The sequence below is a fragment of the Pseudogymnoascus verrucosus genome (genome assembly GCF_001662655.1).
Source record: "Pseudogymnoascus verrucosus strain UAMH 10579 unplaced genomic scaffold scaffold_7, whole genome shotgun sequence".
In the NCBI taxonomy this organism is placed as follows: Eukaryota; Fungi; Ascomycota; class Leotiomycetes; order Thelebolales; family Thelebolaceae; genus Pseudogymnoascus; species Pseudogymnoascus verrucosus.
Window position 1 is genome coordinate 585,960 of NW_017263658.1, and position 15,844 is coordinate 601,803.

The 15,844-nt window shown below is 52.4% G+C and overlaps 5 protein-coding genes and 1 non-coding gene across 6 annotated transcripts; 2 read left to right on the top strand and 4 right to left on the bottom strand.

Annotated features, from left to right (window-relative positions):
• Window positions 1-74: 74 nt before the first annotated feature.
• Window positions 75-1,717, top strand: VE01_02970 (uncharacterized protein; the record flags this gene model as incomplete). The annotated part of the gene is made up of 2 exons (XM_018272471.2): window positions 75-698; window positions 772-1,717. The coding sequence occupies exons 1-2, from the start codon at window positions 202-204 to the stop codon at window positions 1,715-1,717; spliced, it is 1,443 nt and encodes a 480-aa protein (XP_018133280.1). The 5' UTR covers window positions 75-201.
• A 246-nt stretch (window positions 1,718-1,963) lies between these two features.
• VE01_02971 (uncharacterized protein) lies at window positions 1,964-2,575 on the bottom strand. Its single transcript, XM_018272472.2, has one exon. The coding sequence runs from the start codon at window positions 2,353-2,355 to the stop codon at window positions 2,041-2,043; it is 315 nt and encodes a 104-aa protein (XP_018133279.1). The 5' UTR covers window positions 2,356-2,575; the 3' UTR covers window positions 1,964-2,040.
• A 272-nt stretch (window positions 2,576-2,847) lies between these two features.
• Window positions 2,848-2,950, bottom strand: VE01_02972 (the record flags this gene model as incomplete). The annotated part of the gene is made up of 1 exon: window positions 2,848-2,950. It is a non-coding gene; the product is annotated as a tRNA-Arg (tRNA).
• A 613-nt stretch (window positions 2,951-3,563) lies between these two features.
• Window positions 3,564-4,582, bottom strand: VE01_02973 (uncharacterized protein). Its single transcript, XM_018272473.2, has 2 exons — window positions 4,408-4,582; window positions 3,564-4,349 (listed from the first exon to the last, which is right to left on the bottom strand). Exons 1-2 carry the CDS (start codon window positions 4,518-4,520, stop codon window positions 3,851-3,853), a joined length of 612 nt encoding a protein of 203 aa, XP_018133278.1. The 5' UTR covers window positions 4,521-4,582; the 3' UTR covers window positions 3,564-3,850.
• Window positions 4,583-9,163: 4,581 nt separating this feature from the next.
• VE01_02974 (uncharacterized protein) lies at window positions 9,164-14,193 on the bottom strand. Its single transcript, XM_018272474.2, has 2 exons — window positions 9,949-14,193; window positions 9,164-9,799 (listed from the first exon to the last, which is right to left on the bottom strand). The coding sequence occupies exons 1-2, from the start codon at window positions 13,845-13,847 to the stop codon at window positions 9,616-9,618; spliced, it is 4,083 nt and encodes a 1,360-aa protein (XP_018133282.1). The 5' UTR covers window positions 13,848-14,193; the 3' UTR covers window positions 9,164-9,615.
• Window positions 14,194-14,405: 212 nt separating this feature from the next.
• Window positions 14,406-15,545, top strand: VE01_02975 (uncharacterized protein). The gene is made up of 2 exons (XM_018272475.2): window positions 14,406-14,557; window positions 14,611-15,545. The coding sequence occupies exons 1-2, from the start codon at window positions 14,541-14,543 to the stop codon at window positions 14,930-14,932; spliced, it is 339 nt and encodes a 112-aa protein (XP_018133281.1). The 5' UTR covers window positions 14,406-14,540; the 3' UTR covers window positions 14,933-15,545.
• Window positions 15,546-15,844: the final 299 nt, after the last annotated feature.

The following is a 15,844-nucleotide window of genomic DNA, read 5'->3' on the forward strand; positions in this document are numbered from 1 at the left end:
CGGTACCGTGCGGCTAGGTCCGATGGTAATGTCCAAATTGCCGAGGCTCCAGTACGCGATCACCTGCTAACACTCCGAGAGATCTCCAGATTCTCCCCCGTCCATTCCTCGGAGCTAACCACTGAAGGGCCTCACATCCCCGTCCCCTCTAATCTCCTCGGCCTCGTGCGTCCCTTCCCCAGATGCCCTACACGCTAAACAATGGCTTTTAATGGGTCCGCTCCTTCACTCCTCCCTCCCAACGACTCCGGATCCTCATCCTTATCCTCCTCACAACTACTCTCGGCTTCAATGGCGAGCTCGACATCCTCACGACATGGCTCCTCCCAGATCTCAAAGATCTACCGGCAGTCCTCAACTCTATTCCTGACGCGTCGATTGCCGGAGTCGCTCTCTACCATCCTCCCGGTGATCACGGCACCGACGACCACAGACTCCAATGGCAACGTCTCGGTCGTGGACCAGGCCCCAATTGCCAAATCCTCACGCACCACCAGGATCAAGGTCTGGAGTCTCTACCTGACCATCCTCAACGCCATCGTCGAGCTCGACGGCGAAGAAGGCAAAGCCGCCTTCGGCACCCAAGAATGGCGCAACCTCGTCACCAAAGTCCGTGACGGCATCGTCTGGGAAGAAGTAGTCCAGAACGGCTACCGCGGAGTCGAAGGCGACGTTGACGCCGACGTTGTTATCAACCTGTTCGTCCCTCTCCCCTCAATCCTCAGCCCTCAATCCCAATTCCTAAAATCACATGCTAACCCCCACCCCCAGAGCAACCCTCCTCCTCGCCCACGCCCGCACCCAACACCTCAACCAAACGCGCCTGGAAGCCTACCTCGCCGCCGCCCGCACCCCCAACCTCGACCTCACGGGCCGCTTCAGCGAGACCTCCGTCCGGGGCGCCAGTCCCACCCGCAGCGTCGGCACCGACACCCCTCGCGACCTCAACGCGCGCGTCAAGATCCTAGAGCTGTACACGCTGCACGTCCTCCTGCGGAACGACGAGTGGGCGTACGCGCGGGACTTCATCTCCGCTTCGGAAGTCCTGGATGAGGAGCGCCGTGATGCGTTTTTAGCAGCGCTACAGAGTCTAGAGGATGAGCGCGAGGAGGCGGCGCAGAGGGAACAGGAGATGGCGAGGGAGAAGGAGGAGAAGCTGCGAGCTGATCTCGAAGAAGCGCGGAGGCGGCGGATTGAGAGCGAAGAGCGCGAGGCGCGCAGGATAGAGGAGCAGCGCGAGGCGCGGAGGGTGGAAGAGCAGCGCGGGAATAGGGCGGGAAGTGAAGTGGATTACGGTGTTGATTCTTCGCATCCCGTGCAATCTAACGGGTCAGCGAGCGGGAAAGCAGCGAATGGCTCAGCGAGTGGGAAATCCTCGCCTTCTCGATCGGCATCGACGCCGCCGCCGAAGAAGGGGGCTATTAAATCGAGGGTCTTGCACTCGACGAAGCCGTCTGGGTCGGGACAGCGAGCGGCGGTGGCGACGCCGCCGAATATGATTCAGCGCGCTACGGCACTGATGGGGAATGTGCAGAAGCTTATCAAGGTGCTCGCGGCAACGCTGCTGAATAACCCGGGGTCGGTGCTGAGGACTGTGGCGTTTGCGGTGCTGATCTTGCTTGCGCTGGGGAATAGGGCGGTGAAGGAGCGGGTTAGGGGGGTGTGGGGGAAGGTGAGGGGGACGATGGGGATGGCTACTAAGGTTAGTTATATTTAGTGAGAGGGAGGGGAGGGGTAATGTCGTATATGATTGCATATTTGGCGCTGGTGGGGATTTTTTGGGGGGGGGTTGAGAAGGCACAGTTTGTATGTATAGTAAATAGTAGCCACCCAGAAGAAAGGCGTTAGGATTGGAAGGGGAACATGACATGTTGTCTGCCTCAATAGGTATAATTTATTTTATTTGTTCTGGCTGCTCTGCTCTTGCAGATCTTAGTGAACCCATCCATGTATCAAGGTTATCATCACGGGCTTTTCCCATTATCCGATCTACAGGGCGTTTTCCCCTTCTATAGTCGTCCTTGCCCATCTCGCTGCCATCTAGTCACGCGACAAGAACGGCGCCGTCTCCATCTCCCCAGCATCCTTTTCATACACCTCCCCCCCAAAGATCTGGCGGATCTTCAACCGTGTCGACTCGGGGATAATAGTTTTCCAGCGCCCCTCCTCCGATTGTCGATTCGCAGAGCATCGATACTGGGGTTTTTGTAATCTCCTCCCCTTCCGCTGTCTCGTCGCCCCGCTGGTGTTCTCGGATTTGCAGGGTGCTGTCTGGGCACTGAAGGCGTGATGGAGCTTGGTGAGGATTTGATCTGGGGATATCCCGAGTCGGGCATTGTCGGTGGGGATGCCCATGAAGTGATCTTTTGGTGGGGATACGTAGGAGGAGGATTGAAAACTGAGAATCGTCTCTAGAGAATCTCACAGGTGATACCGGCTTATAAGGGGGAGGGAAAGGAGTACCATCCCACACGCAAGGACAGTAGAGAATTAGATGGAGGGACTATGGGAGGAAACATGATGCCATGTGGTGCGTAATCACAGTACCTGGTACGAGAAGGCTTATGAACTACAGTGGCTGGGATAGAATAAAATAGTGTGAGGATTTCCGGTCAGTATTGGACCCCTGTGACGACATGATGTCGTTGACAGCTCGGCAATCTCAGTAAACTCGATCTCTAACGGCGCATTCCCACCACCACCAACCACACTCTTAACCCTAAATTCCGTGTCCCCTATCAAAGGCAATCCTTTGCCTCTACATTTGCATGAAGCTGGCCAAAAAAAGGCGGGATAGCTAAATACAAAGCAAAAATGGTACAAAATGCAAAATAAAAATGCGAAATCGCACTCCAAGAGGGGCTCGAACCCTCAACCTCAAGATATCACGTGAACTATTTCATTCAACTTATAGTAGAAGTCTTGCGCGCTACCATTGCGCCATTGGAGCTATGGTTTGCAGTAGCGCGATGAGGGAAGTCTATATGTGTGATGGAGATTTGGGTTTTTTTGTCGGTGGGGGTTTGTGTAACGTGTGGGGGGGCTATTATGGTGTGGGAGGGGAGGAACTGTTATATCAGAAGTGTTTTTTTCACTGGAGTATGTGATGGAAATTGACATGCTGAGTCTCTTCCCATGTTGGATTCTTGCTGAATCTATATCTTGGGGGGCTACATGAGAGGAAGCTATTTTTCCTCGATGCTATAATATTTTTTTGGCGGGATAATTTATTTATATATTCCACCTCTTTTTTGAAAAGCAAAAATATAAATGACGGATTCCTCCCACACAAGCTATTAGATCCAGAACAAAAGAAGCCACTTCTTGATTCAAATATTCCCAACAACCCGGTAATACCCATCTACCCCCCCCATATTTTTCCCAAACATCCTTCTCAACCTCATCCTCCTCCTCGTCACTACCCACCACAAGGCTAAACACCTTGTCTCACCTTCCCAACCCACCCGCCTACTGAAACACCATGTCGTCACCCACCACTACCACCATCAATCACTCATCAAAGAAAAAAGTTTTTTTTTGTCTGTTTGTTTGTTGATGAGTGGTTGTTATTATTATATATATTAATTCTATCCTACTTTCCTCGCTGTCCTGTGGTTACCAGCCTCCCCGGTCGTATCGTGTGTCATATCCATATATACCCATATGTAAATCCCATCAATCATATCATGATTTCCCAAAAATTTCCCAAGTCGCTATTGTGATATACCCAATCCCATGCTCCCAATCGTAAAAACCCCCATGCAAATGCTTTCCTTCCCCAATATTCCCAGAACGTATGATCTCAACCCAAACTCGCGAGAGTAGGATAGAGGAAGAAACGAGAGCAGACTCAAATCCCACCAACAGGCGTAATCAAATCCACACTCCTCGTCCTCCCCCCCCACCCCCCGCGACTCGGCAACGGCCTCTCCCCCGGACTCGACACAACGCCAAAATACCCCTTACTCCCACTCTTCCCCCTATACGCCCACACCACGCCATCAGAGTCCTCATCCGACGACTCCGGCGGACTCGGGTGATCCCTCTCAGCTCGTCGTGCGATCCCCGAGCTTATCGAGCGGAGACTGGCGAGCGCGGTGGGAGGGATGTAGAGGGAGGGAGAGGAGAGGGTAGGTGAGAGACGCGGGATGATGTCCCGACCGGGGTTGGCGGTTGTGGTGGGCGAGGCGGGGTGGTTGTATGTTGGCGAGAGGTAGGGTGACGGTGGTGGGGAGGTGGGGAGGAAGGTGGTGTGAGAGGAGGCGGGGTGGTCTAGTTGGCGGCAGCGTTCGGAGCAGTAGAGGGTGTTTTGGTGGGGGGTTGGGGGGAGTTGGGAATCGCAGTATGTGCTATTGATTGTTAGCTTTCTATTCCCCAATTCTTGCTTGTTAGGAGAGTGTAACATACCAGAAGTCCAAGAAACTCTCATCACCACCCTCAGCAGCGAATTCTTCTTCCTCAGCTGAACGAGCGGCGCGCCCGCGGCGCTCGCGCTCTTGCGTGCTGCGACGGAAGAGCATTGGGCGGTGCGAGGAGGATTTGCGGCGGGGTTGGCGGGAGGTGGAAGGGCGGGTGGCGTGGGGGGAGGGAGGGGGGGAGGTGAGGGTTATAGGGGCCAGGATTGCGGGTTGGTGGTTTGTTTGGTGGTGGCTGTTTGGTTTGGTGAGAGCGTTTTCTTGGTTATTTGTGTTCAGAGTTTGAAGTTTGGTAGTGTGGTGGTGAGTGGTATGAAGTGAGAAGCGTCGACGACTGGAGGGGTCGTGGGGGGTTGATATATATGAGATCCCGATATGACTCTGATAACAGGAATCCGATGATTATCGATTATCGACTTCGGACGGGTGCAGACGGGATGCTGGATGGGGAAATTGAATGGATCCTGCGTCTTTCTCTATCTGGCATGTAATGCTCGTATGTGTATGTGTGTGTGTCTTTTCCCTTATCTGTGGCTTGTGGGGAGAGCTGAGTGTGGGCAAGGAATGGCGGATAGATAAGGTTGTTGTGTGAGTTGAGTCTAGCCGCGAGATCGGAGATGGGGGTCGTGGTCGATAGGTAAGATGTGAGAGTGATAAGGGTGAGTAATCCGAGTAAATGAAGGATAATTGAAGCAGAAGTTATTAACTGTTTGTTTTTAACTGTGCGTGTCTGTGTGTGTGTGTGAGTAGTTATATATTATTCATCATCGTGGGAAACAAAGGAAGGCTTCAGTCTTTATATGTATGGATGAATGGATGGTCAGAGAGTTTCTGGGTGTGTATGTACCTTAGCAATCCACCATCGTGAGTCAAATGGCGAGCGTGCCAGCAAAAACCCCACCATCTTTTCCTCTCGTACTGTACTTTGTCCGATTGATGTACTTCTCACTGGAAAAAGTACATAATCCGTAGTTGCATCACCTCCACCCCACAATTCCACAATTCTCAGCCCAGGCAGAGGTCGTTTACTGTCCGTTGACTGGTCTGGCATTGGGGGTACATGCGCTCGCACCTATTATTTGTACGTGGCAGATGTACCACACATGGCCAGCTTCCACCATCCTCTATGGCTATTGTGCTATTTACGCCTTCGTAGGTATCTTGTCCAGCTTCTCCACAGATAGATACAAGTTCTCTTTCTCCCTACGATTATGCCATGTGTGGGCCATCCCATACCTCACATTATGCCATTCTCCCACCATAACGGTACTTGATGACAGTATGCTAACTCCCATACTGTGAACAAGTACCCATCTATGGCATTCTTTCCCCATTCCCGCAGCCTCCGTTGTCTCGCCGGTGTCTCTAATCCCCCCACTACTCTACGCCATTGCTCATACTCAATCGTGCGAGGAGAATTTTTATTTTTACTTCTATTTTATCTTGTTGACTCCATTATCCTGTGTAGACCCATATATCTCCCATAAAAAACGTGCTCTGACGTGGACCGCGTAGCAGCCCGGAGGGTAACTCTCTTCCTTGAAAATTATCTCAATAATCCATCCCACTCTCCAAGCGCCCTCAGCTCTGAGGGATGGGAGACTTGGATGGACACGGATGGATCTGACGATCTGACTGTACGGGATGGATAACCCTTGTTGTCCAGTACCCAAAAAGGCGTGCAGGGCTGAATGACTGGGTGGGAGTGAGTTTTCATTTGACAGCAAGGTAGGTATGGTATTTTAGAGTAATGTACTGCGGTGGTACGGTATTTTTTTTCAATGGAGTCATGTACTCTTTTTTTTTTGCTGTTTACTATGGATTTACTATGGGGATAGACTACACGTGTATGAGGCCGAGACGCTGGTGCGTAGGTGAGATGACTACCACGGCTGCCCACTACTACTTACTACCCTCCACCAGTACTATTGTTAGTAAGACACGCACGCACACGCACGCACATACGCACGGAAGGGAAGGGAACAAAGAAGAGAGACGAGAGACGAGAGAAGGAAGTCGAAACGTGCGAATGGTGCGAAAGAGCGAATGTCCGAAGCGTGCGTGCGGATGTCCGAAACGTGCTCAATAGTCGACGAAACAGAAGTATTGTGCTGTACCACTCTATGCTATACGCTCTATGCTATACGCACTCTGTCACTCCATTATTGTCATACATACACAACTTACTTCCATCCCCGTTCCTGTACCTGATATGCATATACACGCGTACACACATACATACAGACTTCTTACAGCATATATCCTGATGCAACACACAGATATAACCTACCAAGGTACAAGTATCACCATATAGAAACCACCCAGGTACATGTACCACCCAACTACCACCACTCACCACAGCACATCACACTCACATCACACCCACAGCACAGCACATCACACACCCCATCACACAGCCAAAATTCCGCAATCCCACCCATCAAATGGCGCCTCCGATCCAAACCGCCGACCACCCCAACACCCAACGGTCTCGACGGTCTCGACGGAACGACGGGGAGTAAGTACAAGTACAGTATATACACACCCACCTTCTAAGCCGACGATTGCGCAATAGCAGCGGAACCCCTACAAAGGAAAACCATAGGTAAACGATGGGAAAGGGGGTTATGTAAGGCACGTCAGAGAGAACGTCAGAACGTCAGAATAGACAGGTCGTGTGTCTGATTACTACAGTGTATGGTGGTATGGCGTTATCCTCTGATGATGTCCCTCCCCCGACTTCCTCCTTATCCGCTCTATCGATTCCCCCCATCTCCATCTCCATCTCTCCGATCCCACCCTACTAATCGAATCGAATCGATCGTACCCCCACGGACCACCACTCACCCACGCACGATGCTTGCTTGCCTTCCACACACAGAAACCCATCCTATCCTATCCTCCCTGCCATGCCATGCTACGGCGGTACGGTACTTACTTCTAATCCCGTACTATGGAGAAAAGTGTATTTGTATTTTGTATCCCTCCGAACTACCGACCCGGGCCTACCCATCTTCCGAGCGCGCGGGGGGAGGGAGGGTCAAATAACACCGTCCGTAGCTACCCACGTGTGCTCTAGAACTGGCTGTTCGGCACTGCCACCCCGATCCGTTGATATACTTAGATCGGGGGTTGTACCTTACAGTCCCCGCAATCTACCCACACCACGCTACACACAAGGACGTAGGGGAATTGAGTGTGTGTTGCACGTTGTGCTTGTGCCTTGTAAGAAAAAGTTCTAGACCGAGATTTGTGTTACATTTTTTATTTTTGGGAATTGTGCTGGATTGGATGGCGATGGGAGGTGAGTTGAGGGTAGGTTTTGAACCCTGATTTGCCTGCCTGTTGTTGAATTGACGTTGAGAAGGTGGGGGTGAATATCAGTTTGAATATCTATATTGGAAACCAAGGCAGATAGATGCGTGTCTGGATGATTACAGGATTTGGGTATATGCATATCTATCTGCCCTCTATACTACTACTACAACTACAACTTTCAAGGTCGTCACTATACACCACATACAACATACCCAGCCAGCCAGACCGCACACGCAAGGTCCCGTCCGTCCCTACAGTACAAACCTTCCAAGGTCCTCTACGCCTTCCCTACTGTACCCCCAAACCCCCAAGGTCAATCAATCCAAGGTCAAGCTCTCACCTCTAAAACCTCCCACCACCACCACCGGCATCGTACCCGTACCCCCCAAGGCTACCACAAACCACCCGAAATATCCCCAATCCCAGATACCAGACACCACCCACCACTTACCACAGACCACACAGAATACACCACATACACCACATCCACAACCACAATTTATCTCCAAAGGCAACCACTTACCTATCCCGTCCACTTACTATCCCGTACCACCCCCCAAGGCTACCACCATTCAAGCCCACACGTACACACGACGACGACGCGTCTCCCATCCCCAGCTAGGGAGCCAACAAGGCCACATATCTACTGTATCTCCCCGGGTGTCGCGGAAGGGGAGGGCTGTGCTGTGATCACATCCCTTCCGCTCTTGAAGCTGTTGAGCAGACTACTGTATGAGCAGACTATTGTATTCAAACTACTGCACCCCAGAGTAAGTAAGTACCCAGCAAGGTAAGTAACTAGCTACCTCAATCCCCAATCCCCAATCCAGTCCCGTACATCCCAAAAAAAAAGGGTCAAGAGGTCAAGAGATCAAAGAAAACAGTCTAGTAGTAGTAGTATACATAAAGTACATCCCATCCCAACAGAGTATCTATCTATCTACCTCCCCTCCAAAAAATAAAAGTGATATATGACCGCAACCTTGGGATCTACCCCCCCTTCGGCCTCGGACCTCCGATGTCGGGACGTCCCCTCCACACTCTACGATCTCGACCACGCATTGACTGTTTTTTCCACTACTTTGACATCTCGATTGACTTTTAGATTTCTTTGAGTCACAGCGCAGCGGGGTGGTGTGGAGTAGTGTTGTGTTGTGTGGTGTACATTCTAGAGCACAGATGGGTGGATGTGGAGGTGCTGGTGACACACATGACACGGCATCTCCCATCCATCCATCGGCAGCGGCGGTGGTGTAAAGCCGAGATGAGATCGAGAAGCAGCTATCCCCCGCACAACTCGGGAGGCACGAGGACGATGGCATGCAGATGAGACAGCGGGAGAGACGGCACGGAGACGGGTGGTAGAATGAGGAGTGACTCGAATACCGAGTTGACATGGACTTGGTATCCAGTTCACCTTCGACATCGTCTGGACATGGACATGCACGTTAACATACACATTCAATCAACTCCATCTTCACACTCAACTCCATTCCGAGATTCAACTCAAATCCTATTCATTCAATACACCCCCAACCCTCCCCACTTCCCTTCCCAATTCTAATCGTTCATCGTACAAGTATCCCCCATCCATCCATCCATCCCTTTCCACCCCCCAGCATCGCTTCAGTGCTAGATAAGAAAGAAAAAAATAAATATACCACCGCAGACACAGCCACAGAAAACGCGTAGTATCTACACAAGAAAGACAACGCTTAGATAATCCTCCCTCTCCCCTTTTCGTTTCCTCCACTCCCACCGTCAACCCCCCTATCACCCTCGCATTCGTCACCCTCCCCTCCCACTCATCAACTCCAACTTAATCAAGGAGTGATGAGGTGCGGCAAGGGGTAAGGAGGTAAGGTGCAAGGCAAAGGCCAAACTACCTCCCCCCCACCTTCCCAGCTCCGATCATCTCGCCATACCGTCCGCGCTCGCGGGTGGTGTCGTACGCGTTCAGGACGCGGGTCTGACTCTCGTCGGCTTGGGAGAAGGCGTAGCCGCGCTGTTTGCGCATGCGCTGGACCTGGCGGACTTTGCGGATTGCTTTTTGGAATTGTTCCATCCTGTTGCCGTCGTTAGTACACGTTATCAAAAAGGGGTGGTGATGAAAGGGGGTTGGAGGTGAAGGGGGAAAAGAGTATGGGGAAGGGGGGAGGATGAAAAGGGGAGAGATGGAAAAGGAGGGAAAGGAAAGGGGGAAAGGGAGACAAACCTCGGCCGATAATCCTGAATATTATACTTCTGAATCTCCTGAATATGATGATAAGTCTGCGGATAATACATCCTCTTCGCATACTTCCACGCGAAATCCCTCGTCAGACAAAGCACCGGCAACGCTAAAATCTGCAGCCAAAACACCGGACTCGTAAACAGCCGCGGAATCACGCCCTCAAACTCCCTCGAGATCTTCGCCAATGGCATCACGGTGCCGTATACGGGGATGAACACCATCCAGATCACCAGCGAGCCGGGGATGGACATCACGTGGTACTTGGTCCAGGTATTTGTCACCAAGGCTGCTTTGCCCAGAACGGTGACCAGAACGGCGGTGTACAGCGCGGTGCCCCAGACCCAGTGGCCTGCGATGCGGCCGTCTGACTGGGGGAGGTCGCGCCACCAGATTGCTTCCGCGGCGACGTAGAGAATCAGAGAGTGGTAGAAGCCATTTAGGACCCAGGCGGCAAAACTGTGCATTTTGAAAAACACGCCCTTTTGGCCTAGTTGGTACAGTTGCGGGTATCGATCCAGCAAGCGGGCCGAGATGAACTGGTCGAAAATACCCATTGCGAAGGGGGGCAGCACGGCGAAGACGACGTTGTAGAAGGATAGGGTCCAGGACTCGTAGATGACTTCTCCCGAGAAGACGTTTTGGAAGACGTACCAGAACTGCGTCATGTAGAGGACAATGTTCTTGTAGAACGAGTATAGGATAACCTTACTAATGCGCTGGTAACTCCACGCGCCGTGGACGAGGAGGAGTTTCCGGAGGTACCTGAACTGCGCGATACTAACATCGGCGCTACGAGCAGCCTGTAGACCTTCCATACCACTAATACCGACACCAATGTGCGCAGCCTGGATCATAGAGACGTCATTAGCGCCGTCGCCGATAGCGAGGAGGATAGCCTTGAGATGTTTCTTAACCAGCTTGACGACGAGGGCTTTCTGGAGCGGGGAGACACGGCAGCAGATGACGGCTTTGCACATGACGGCGAGGTCGAGGAAATCCTTCTCCAGGTCCTTTTCGAGGGCATAGGTGAGGGATTTCCCGTCGATGACGAGGGCAAGGGTTTCGAGCTCGAGCTGGCCGGCACCTTGGCTGCGGATGGCGTCGAGTTTCTTCTTGAGGTTGTCGCGGGTGGAGGGGGCGTCGACTTCGTTGACTATCATGAGGGTCATGTCTTCGCTGATCAGCTTGCAGCTCATTCCGATGTTGATGGCTGTCTCCTGTCTGTCGCCTGTCAGGACCCACACCTTGATCCCAGCTTCCTGGAGGGTGTGAATCGTCTCTGGCACGCCGTCCTGGAGACGATCCTCGATAGCCGTAGCGCCGAGTAGGTAGAAGTCGCGCTCCAGAAGCTCAGCAGCTTTATCCAGTTCGTCCGCGCGGTTGCCGCTGACGGTCGTCTGAGCCTTGTCGTACACCTGCCACCACTCCTGGAATTCCTGCTCGGGGATCTCGCGCATGGCGAGGCAGAGCGTGCGTAGACCCTCCGTGGCGTACTCCTCGAGATGTTGGAGCGTCACGTCGGTGTGCGGGTTATCAGGAGACAGACGCTCGAGGATGACGGTATCGGCACCCTTACAGTAGCATCTGACCTTTCCGTCGGGACAGCGGAAGATGGCAGACATACGTTTCCTGGTCGAGTTGAATTCGCAGACGGCGAGAAGCTCGTATTCTAGCTCCTGGTTGTCGACTACGATCTGTACCGACCGCGGCTTGCGGGCTGTGAACTCGTAGCCCATGAGCACGGCGCCTTCTACCAGGGCACCCTCATCGGGTGACGCGGCTTGGTATCTGATCTTTCCACCCTTCTCCTCGAGTCTTTCGGGGATGACGGTGTGGCAGGTTGCTAGAAGTGCTAGGAAGTGGTGAATGGCATTTGACGACTCGTGGGTCTTTAGGTTCTCCTTTAGCCTGGCGAAATCATGGATGCCAACCTCCATGCCGTCCTGAGTCGTAGCTCTGCGGTCTTCTGGGACCTCAGTCGCATATTGGATGCCGCCAATAGAGCACTGCTTGAACTCCATCTGGTTGCATGTGAGAGTGCCTGTCTTGTCCGAGAAGATATACTCGACTTGTCCCAGTTCCTCCACCAGACTCGATGTCCGGCAGACGGCTGGGGTGTCGTTGACATCATAGTACATGTCGAGGTCGTCGCTGATGAGCATCGCCTGGTAGTACTTGACAATTTCAATCGTCACGAACAGCGAGATAGGGACGAGGGCCGAGAAGAGAACCCAGAACGTAAACATGTCGAAGAAGAAGGTCTTGGCATTGGCCGCTATGCCGCTTGGAATCTCCAACTGGAGATACTGGAGCTTCTCAGAGAACCTCTGTCGTGAGATAATATCTCCAACCGTGCCGAGCACACTCAGAATAAGCAAGATGCTGATGAGCATGAGAATCTGTAGGTTCAGCTGGCGCTCAACTGCGGTTCTCTTGATAGGCGCCGCAGTGGCGTTTCGCATCAGCTTCGTCTCGTGGCCCGTGAAGACAACAATTCCGTAAACCCAAGGGGTATTTCGCAGGGTAGCTCCTCTAAGTAGAAGCTGATCAGGTTGGAGAGGCAGTTCCTTCTCTCCGCCTCCAGCTTGCATGGTGAGCGTAGCTTCGTACGTATAAAGACTGCTATTCGGCTGTTCCGACTTGAGCTTGCCACCCAACCTGCTCAACTCTGTAGGGCTGACAATCTCAGACGTTTCGGGGATAGCCTGCTTGATCTTGAGATTCGTCTCCCCGTCCAAGTTCGCCGTTTCGATGTAGCATAAACCTTCGGGTTCCGAACTGGCAAGCAAGACCAAATCCGCGGGAAACGACTCCTCAGACTCAATCCGTAGAATATCTCCCACGGCGACATTGACCCACGTAGTATCCTGGAATGATGACCCACGGAGGACCTTCGTTTTCGAGTAGTTCAATTGTTTGTCTGCCGACTTTCTCCTGTAATCCTCCACCAGCTCCTTAATCGCAGAGACGCACAGCACAACTATAAGAGGTCCAATGGTGGTATATTGATTCGTAGGTGAGATGTTGGGGATCTGCTGTAGACCAGCAGTGAATAAGAAGAACAGGTTGGCGTATTTGCTGAACTGCTCAAAGAGGAACTTGGGTAAGAAGGTGGCGACGTTGTACTTGGCTGTCGAGACGTGGTTGCTGGAGAACTTGTTCGCACTGTTCGCCGGAGGATTGTTCAGGTATATTAACCGCGGTCCAAGAGTCGAAGGGTCTGGCTTCCCTCTGCCAAAGCCGAACTTGAAGTTGCCGAGATCAAAGGCCTTGTGCTCTTTCTTTGGCGCTCCCAAACCCGGATCGTCGGCTCTTGCTTGCGCTCCCGGTTCTGTGAGTGGTAGGTCCATCTCTGAATACGCTGGTGCCATGCCCAGCATGGTCTTTGCCTTTCCCATCAGTCCTCCTCCCATACTCATCACACTATTCCTGTTCAGCGGTTTAGATGTCCGCTGGCCAGGTCGTCCGCCCGCCGGTTCCCCCCCATTATAGTACATCGAATCCGTATCATCCGGATATCCATCCCCATCGTCGCCATACCGGTCATAATTCCCCAGCCCAGACGTCTGGCTGGTGTTCGTCCTCGTTATGTCATTGTTATTATACGGGTCCGAGCCACCGCGATTGAAGTTTCCTGGCCTTCCAGGTAGATCCCTCATCGAGACTCCCGACGGCCCAGAACTAGATCCAACAAAGTCATCGTATGAAACTGACGGTCGCGGCTGCGTATCATCGTGGTCCGCGTTATATGCCCGCAGCATGTCCTCATCGTTCATCGTAGGCCGGCTGCCTCCATGGTACGCCGGCTGGTCATAGTCGTTCAGGTCGAGGAGCAGGTCGTCGCGGTTGCTGGACGATGCCCCTGGAGTCCGCCCAGCCATGCTGGAGAAGCTATTGGGCGTCGCAGTCGGAGTAGGTGATCTCTCCCAGCCCAATCATAGATGATGCCGATGCAATGAGCCGTATTGTTTTGTCGTACGTCGCAATGTCGTCGCCAGTCGCGAAAGCCACGATGTTCTTGGATATCTCGTATAACACAGCCTCAATAAAGTTTCGGGGGTCAGACACAGTCGGATTCAGGTCCCGTGCTAGCTCAAATCGTGGGTTTTTGCGACAGTGAAGAGGACCTGGAGCTGAACCCAATAAATAGGGGTCCTGATGATGCGAGGAAGCGTAAATCTCACAAGTCGAGCTTCTGCAATGAAGTGCAGCTAACCTGACGTTGCTATTCTTACTCTCAAACATCCCTCAAATGATCCCTGTTCGCTTACGTCCCCAATGCGTCGTAGTCCAACCCGCTGCGCATCCTAACGACGCGGCCGCGTACAAGCGACCTTTGATTGCTGGATTGGAGGTGGGGAATAGTTTATCCGCGTTGGTGGCGGCTTCGATCTTATAAATCTGGGGAAGGCTGTCTTGCTTGAGAACTACACACGACACAACCACATACCTGCCACCATACAAGAAAACGATACAGCAAGGCTCTAGGTACAATATAGGCCTACGAAAGAGCGACAACAAAAAACACAACTGAAAAAGCACAAGCAAAGAGCTCAGGAAACAAACCCGCAGCCATGTCGCGCCATCATCCGTACGTCGCCCCCCTCCCCTTCCCTCAAAACACAAGCTAACATTCCTCTCCAGCGATCTCGTAATGTGCCGCAAGCAACCCGGCATCTCCCTCGGCCGCCTCTGCGACAAATGCGATGGCAAATGCCCCGTCTGCGACGCCTATGTCCGCCCCACAACCCTCGTGCGCATCTGCGACGAGTGCAGCTTCGGCAACTACCAGAACAAGTGCGTCGTGTGTGGCGGGGAGGGAATCAGTGATGCGTTCTACTGCTTTGAGTGCACGCGCCTTGAGAGGGATCGCGATGGGTGCCCGAAGATTATAAATCTGGGTAGTAGTAGGACGGATTTGTTCTTTCAGAAAAAACAACAGAGGGTGTTTGGGACGAGGGGGTGAGGCGTTTGGGAGGATGGTTTACTATGAATTTCTGGGGCTGGTGGCGTTCGGGGTTTGGTGTCTGATGGATGTGGGTTTGGGATGGAGAGGGAGAGCAAAGGGAGGATAGAGGAGGGACGATTCACAGGAACGCTCAACGAAGGGACGAAGATAGTCCAACAGGGGCCTATAGATTCCGCCGCCAAGTCGTACAGTTTGGTGCAAGTTGGTGCGAGGCAGGTCGTACTGCGTGTGCCTTTGCGCATAGCAGATATTGAAACAAAATACAGCTTTCAATTCCCTCAACCGCCCAGGATCCCACGTGAGCTTTGGCTGTGCACCTCGCCCAAGGGCATCTGTGCCATCATTTCTGTCCGCCTGAGAGCCGCAGCCCAATAATTGTCAGGATAAACGCCAAAAAGTGAGGTGACATAATTGGCCTCTCTTTTTTTTACATTCTCACGGATATGACTGCTGCAATCGAGCTGCGTGCACTGTGCAGCATGCAGCAACAAAACGCGTCTCTAGCTGCATTTATTGGATTAAGACTACGAGACATACTGTACCTTAAAACGAGCAGAAAGAAGGATTAATATTGTGTAGATAGATAATAAATTCATATAGTTACCAAGAGCACAACCGCGTTTTATATATCAACCCCGCTCACCCACCAAACACTTCCCCTCCGTAGAATAACACCAATAGCCGATGAGAATCCCCCGCTGTGAGTAACCGCCGAGCCGCCGTGACCGCGGCAGTAGCTTCATCAGCTGCCAATCCCGAGGATGTGAGCTGCCACGAGGGCCGAGTTGATAACGCCTTAAGAGATAGCAGGGGAATTGGTGGGTACGTCGGGGGCTGTGTTTGTTAGTTATATATGAAGAACTATATACGTATGAACCTTGAGACCTCCTGGGATTGTTTTTCAAAATA

Coding starts and splice junctions, on each gene's coding strand:
- VE01_02971 (XM_018272472.2), bottom strand. CDS start 2,355: ATGGGCATCCCCACCGACAATGCCCGACTCGGGATATCCCCAGATCAA.
- VE01_02973 (XM_018272473.2), bottom strand. CDS start 4,520: ATGCTCTTCCGTCGCAGCACGCAAGAGCGCGAGCGCCGCGGGCGCGCC. Junction 4,350..4,407: donor GAGAGTTTCTTGGACTTCTG/GTATGTTACACT, acceptor AACAATCAATAG/CACATACTGCGATTCCCAAC.
- VE01_02974 (XM_018272474.2), bottom strand. CDS start 13,847: ATGGCTGGGCGGACTCCAGGGGCATCGTCCAGCAACCGCGACGACCTG. Junction 9,800..9,948: donor ATTCAGGATTATCGGCCGAG/GTTTGTCTCCCT, acceptor CGACGGCAACAG/GATGGAACAATTCCAAAAAG.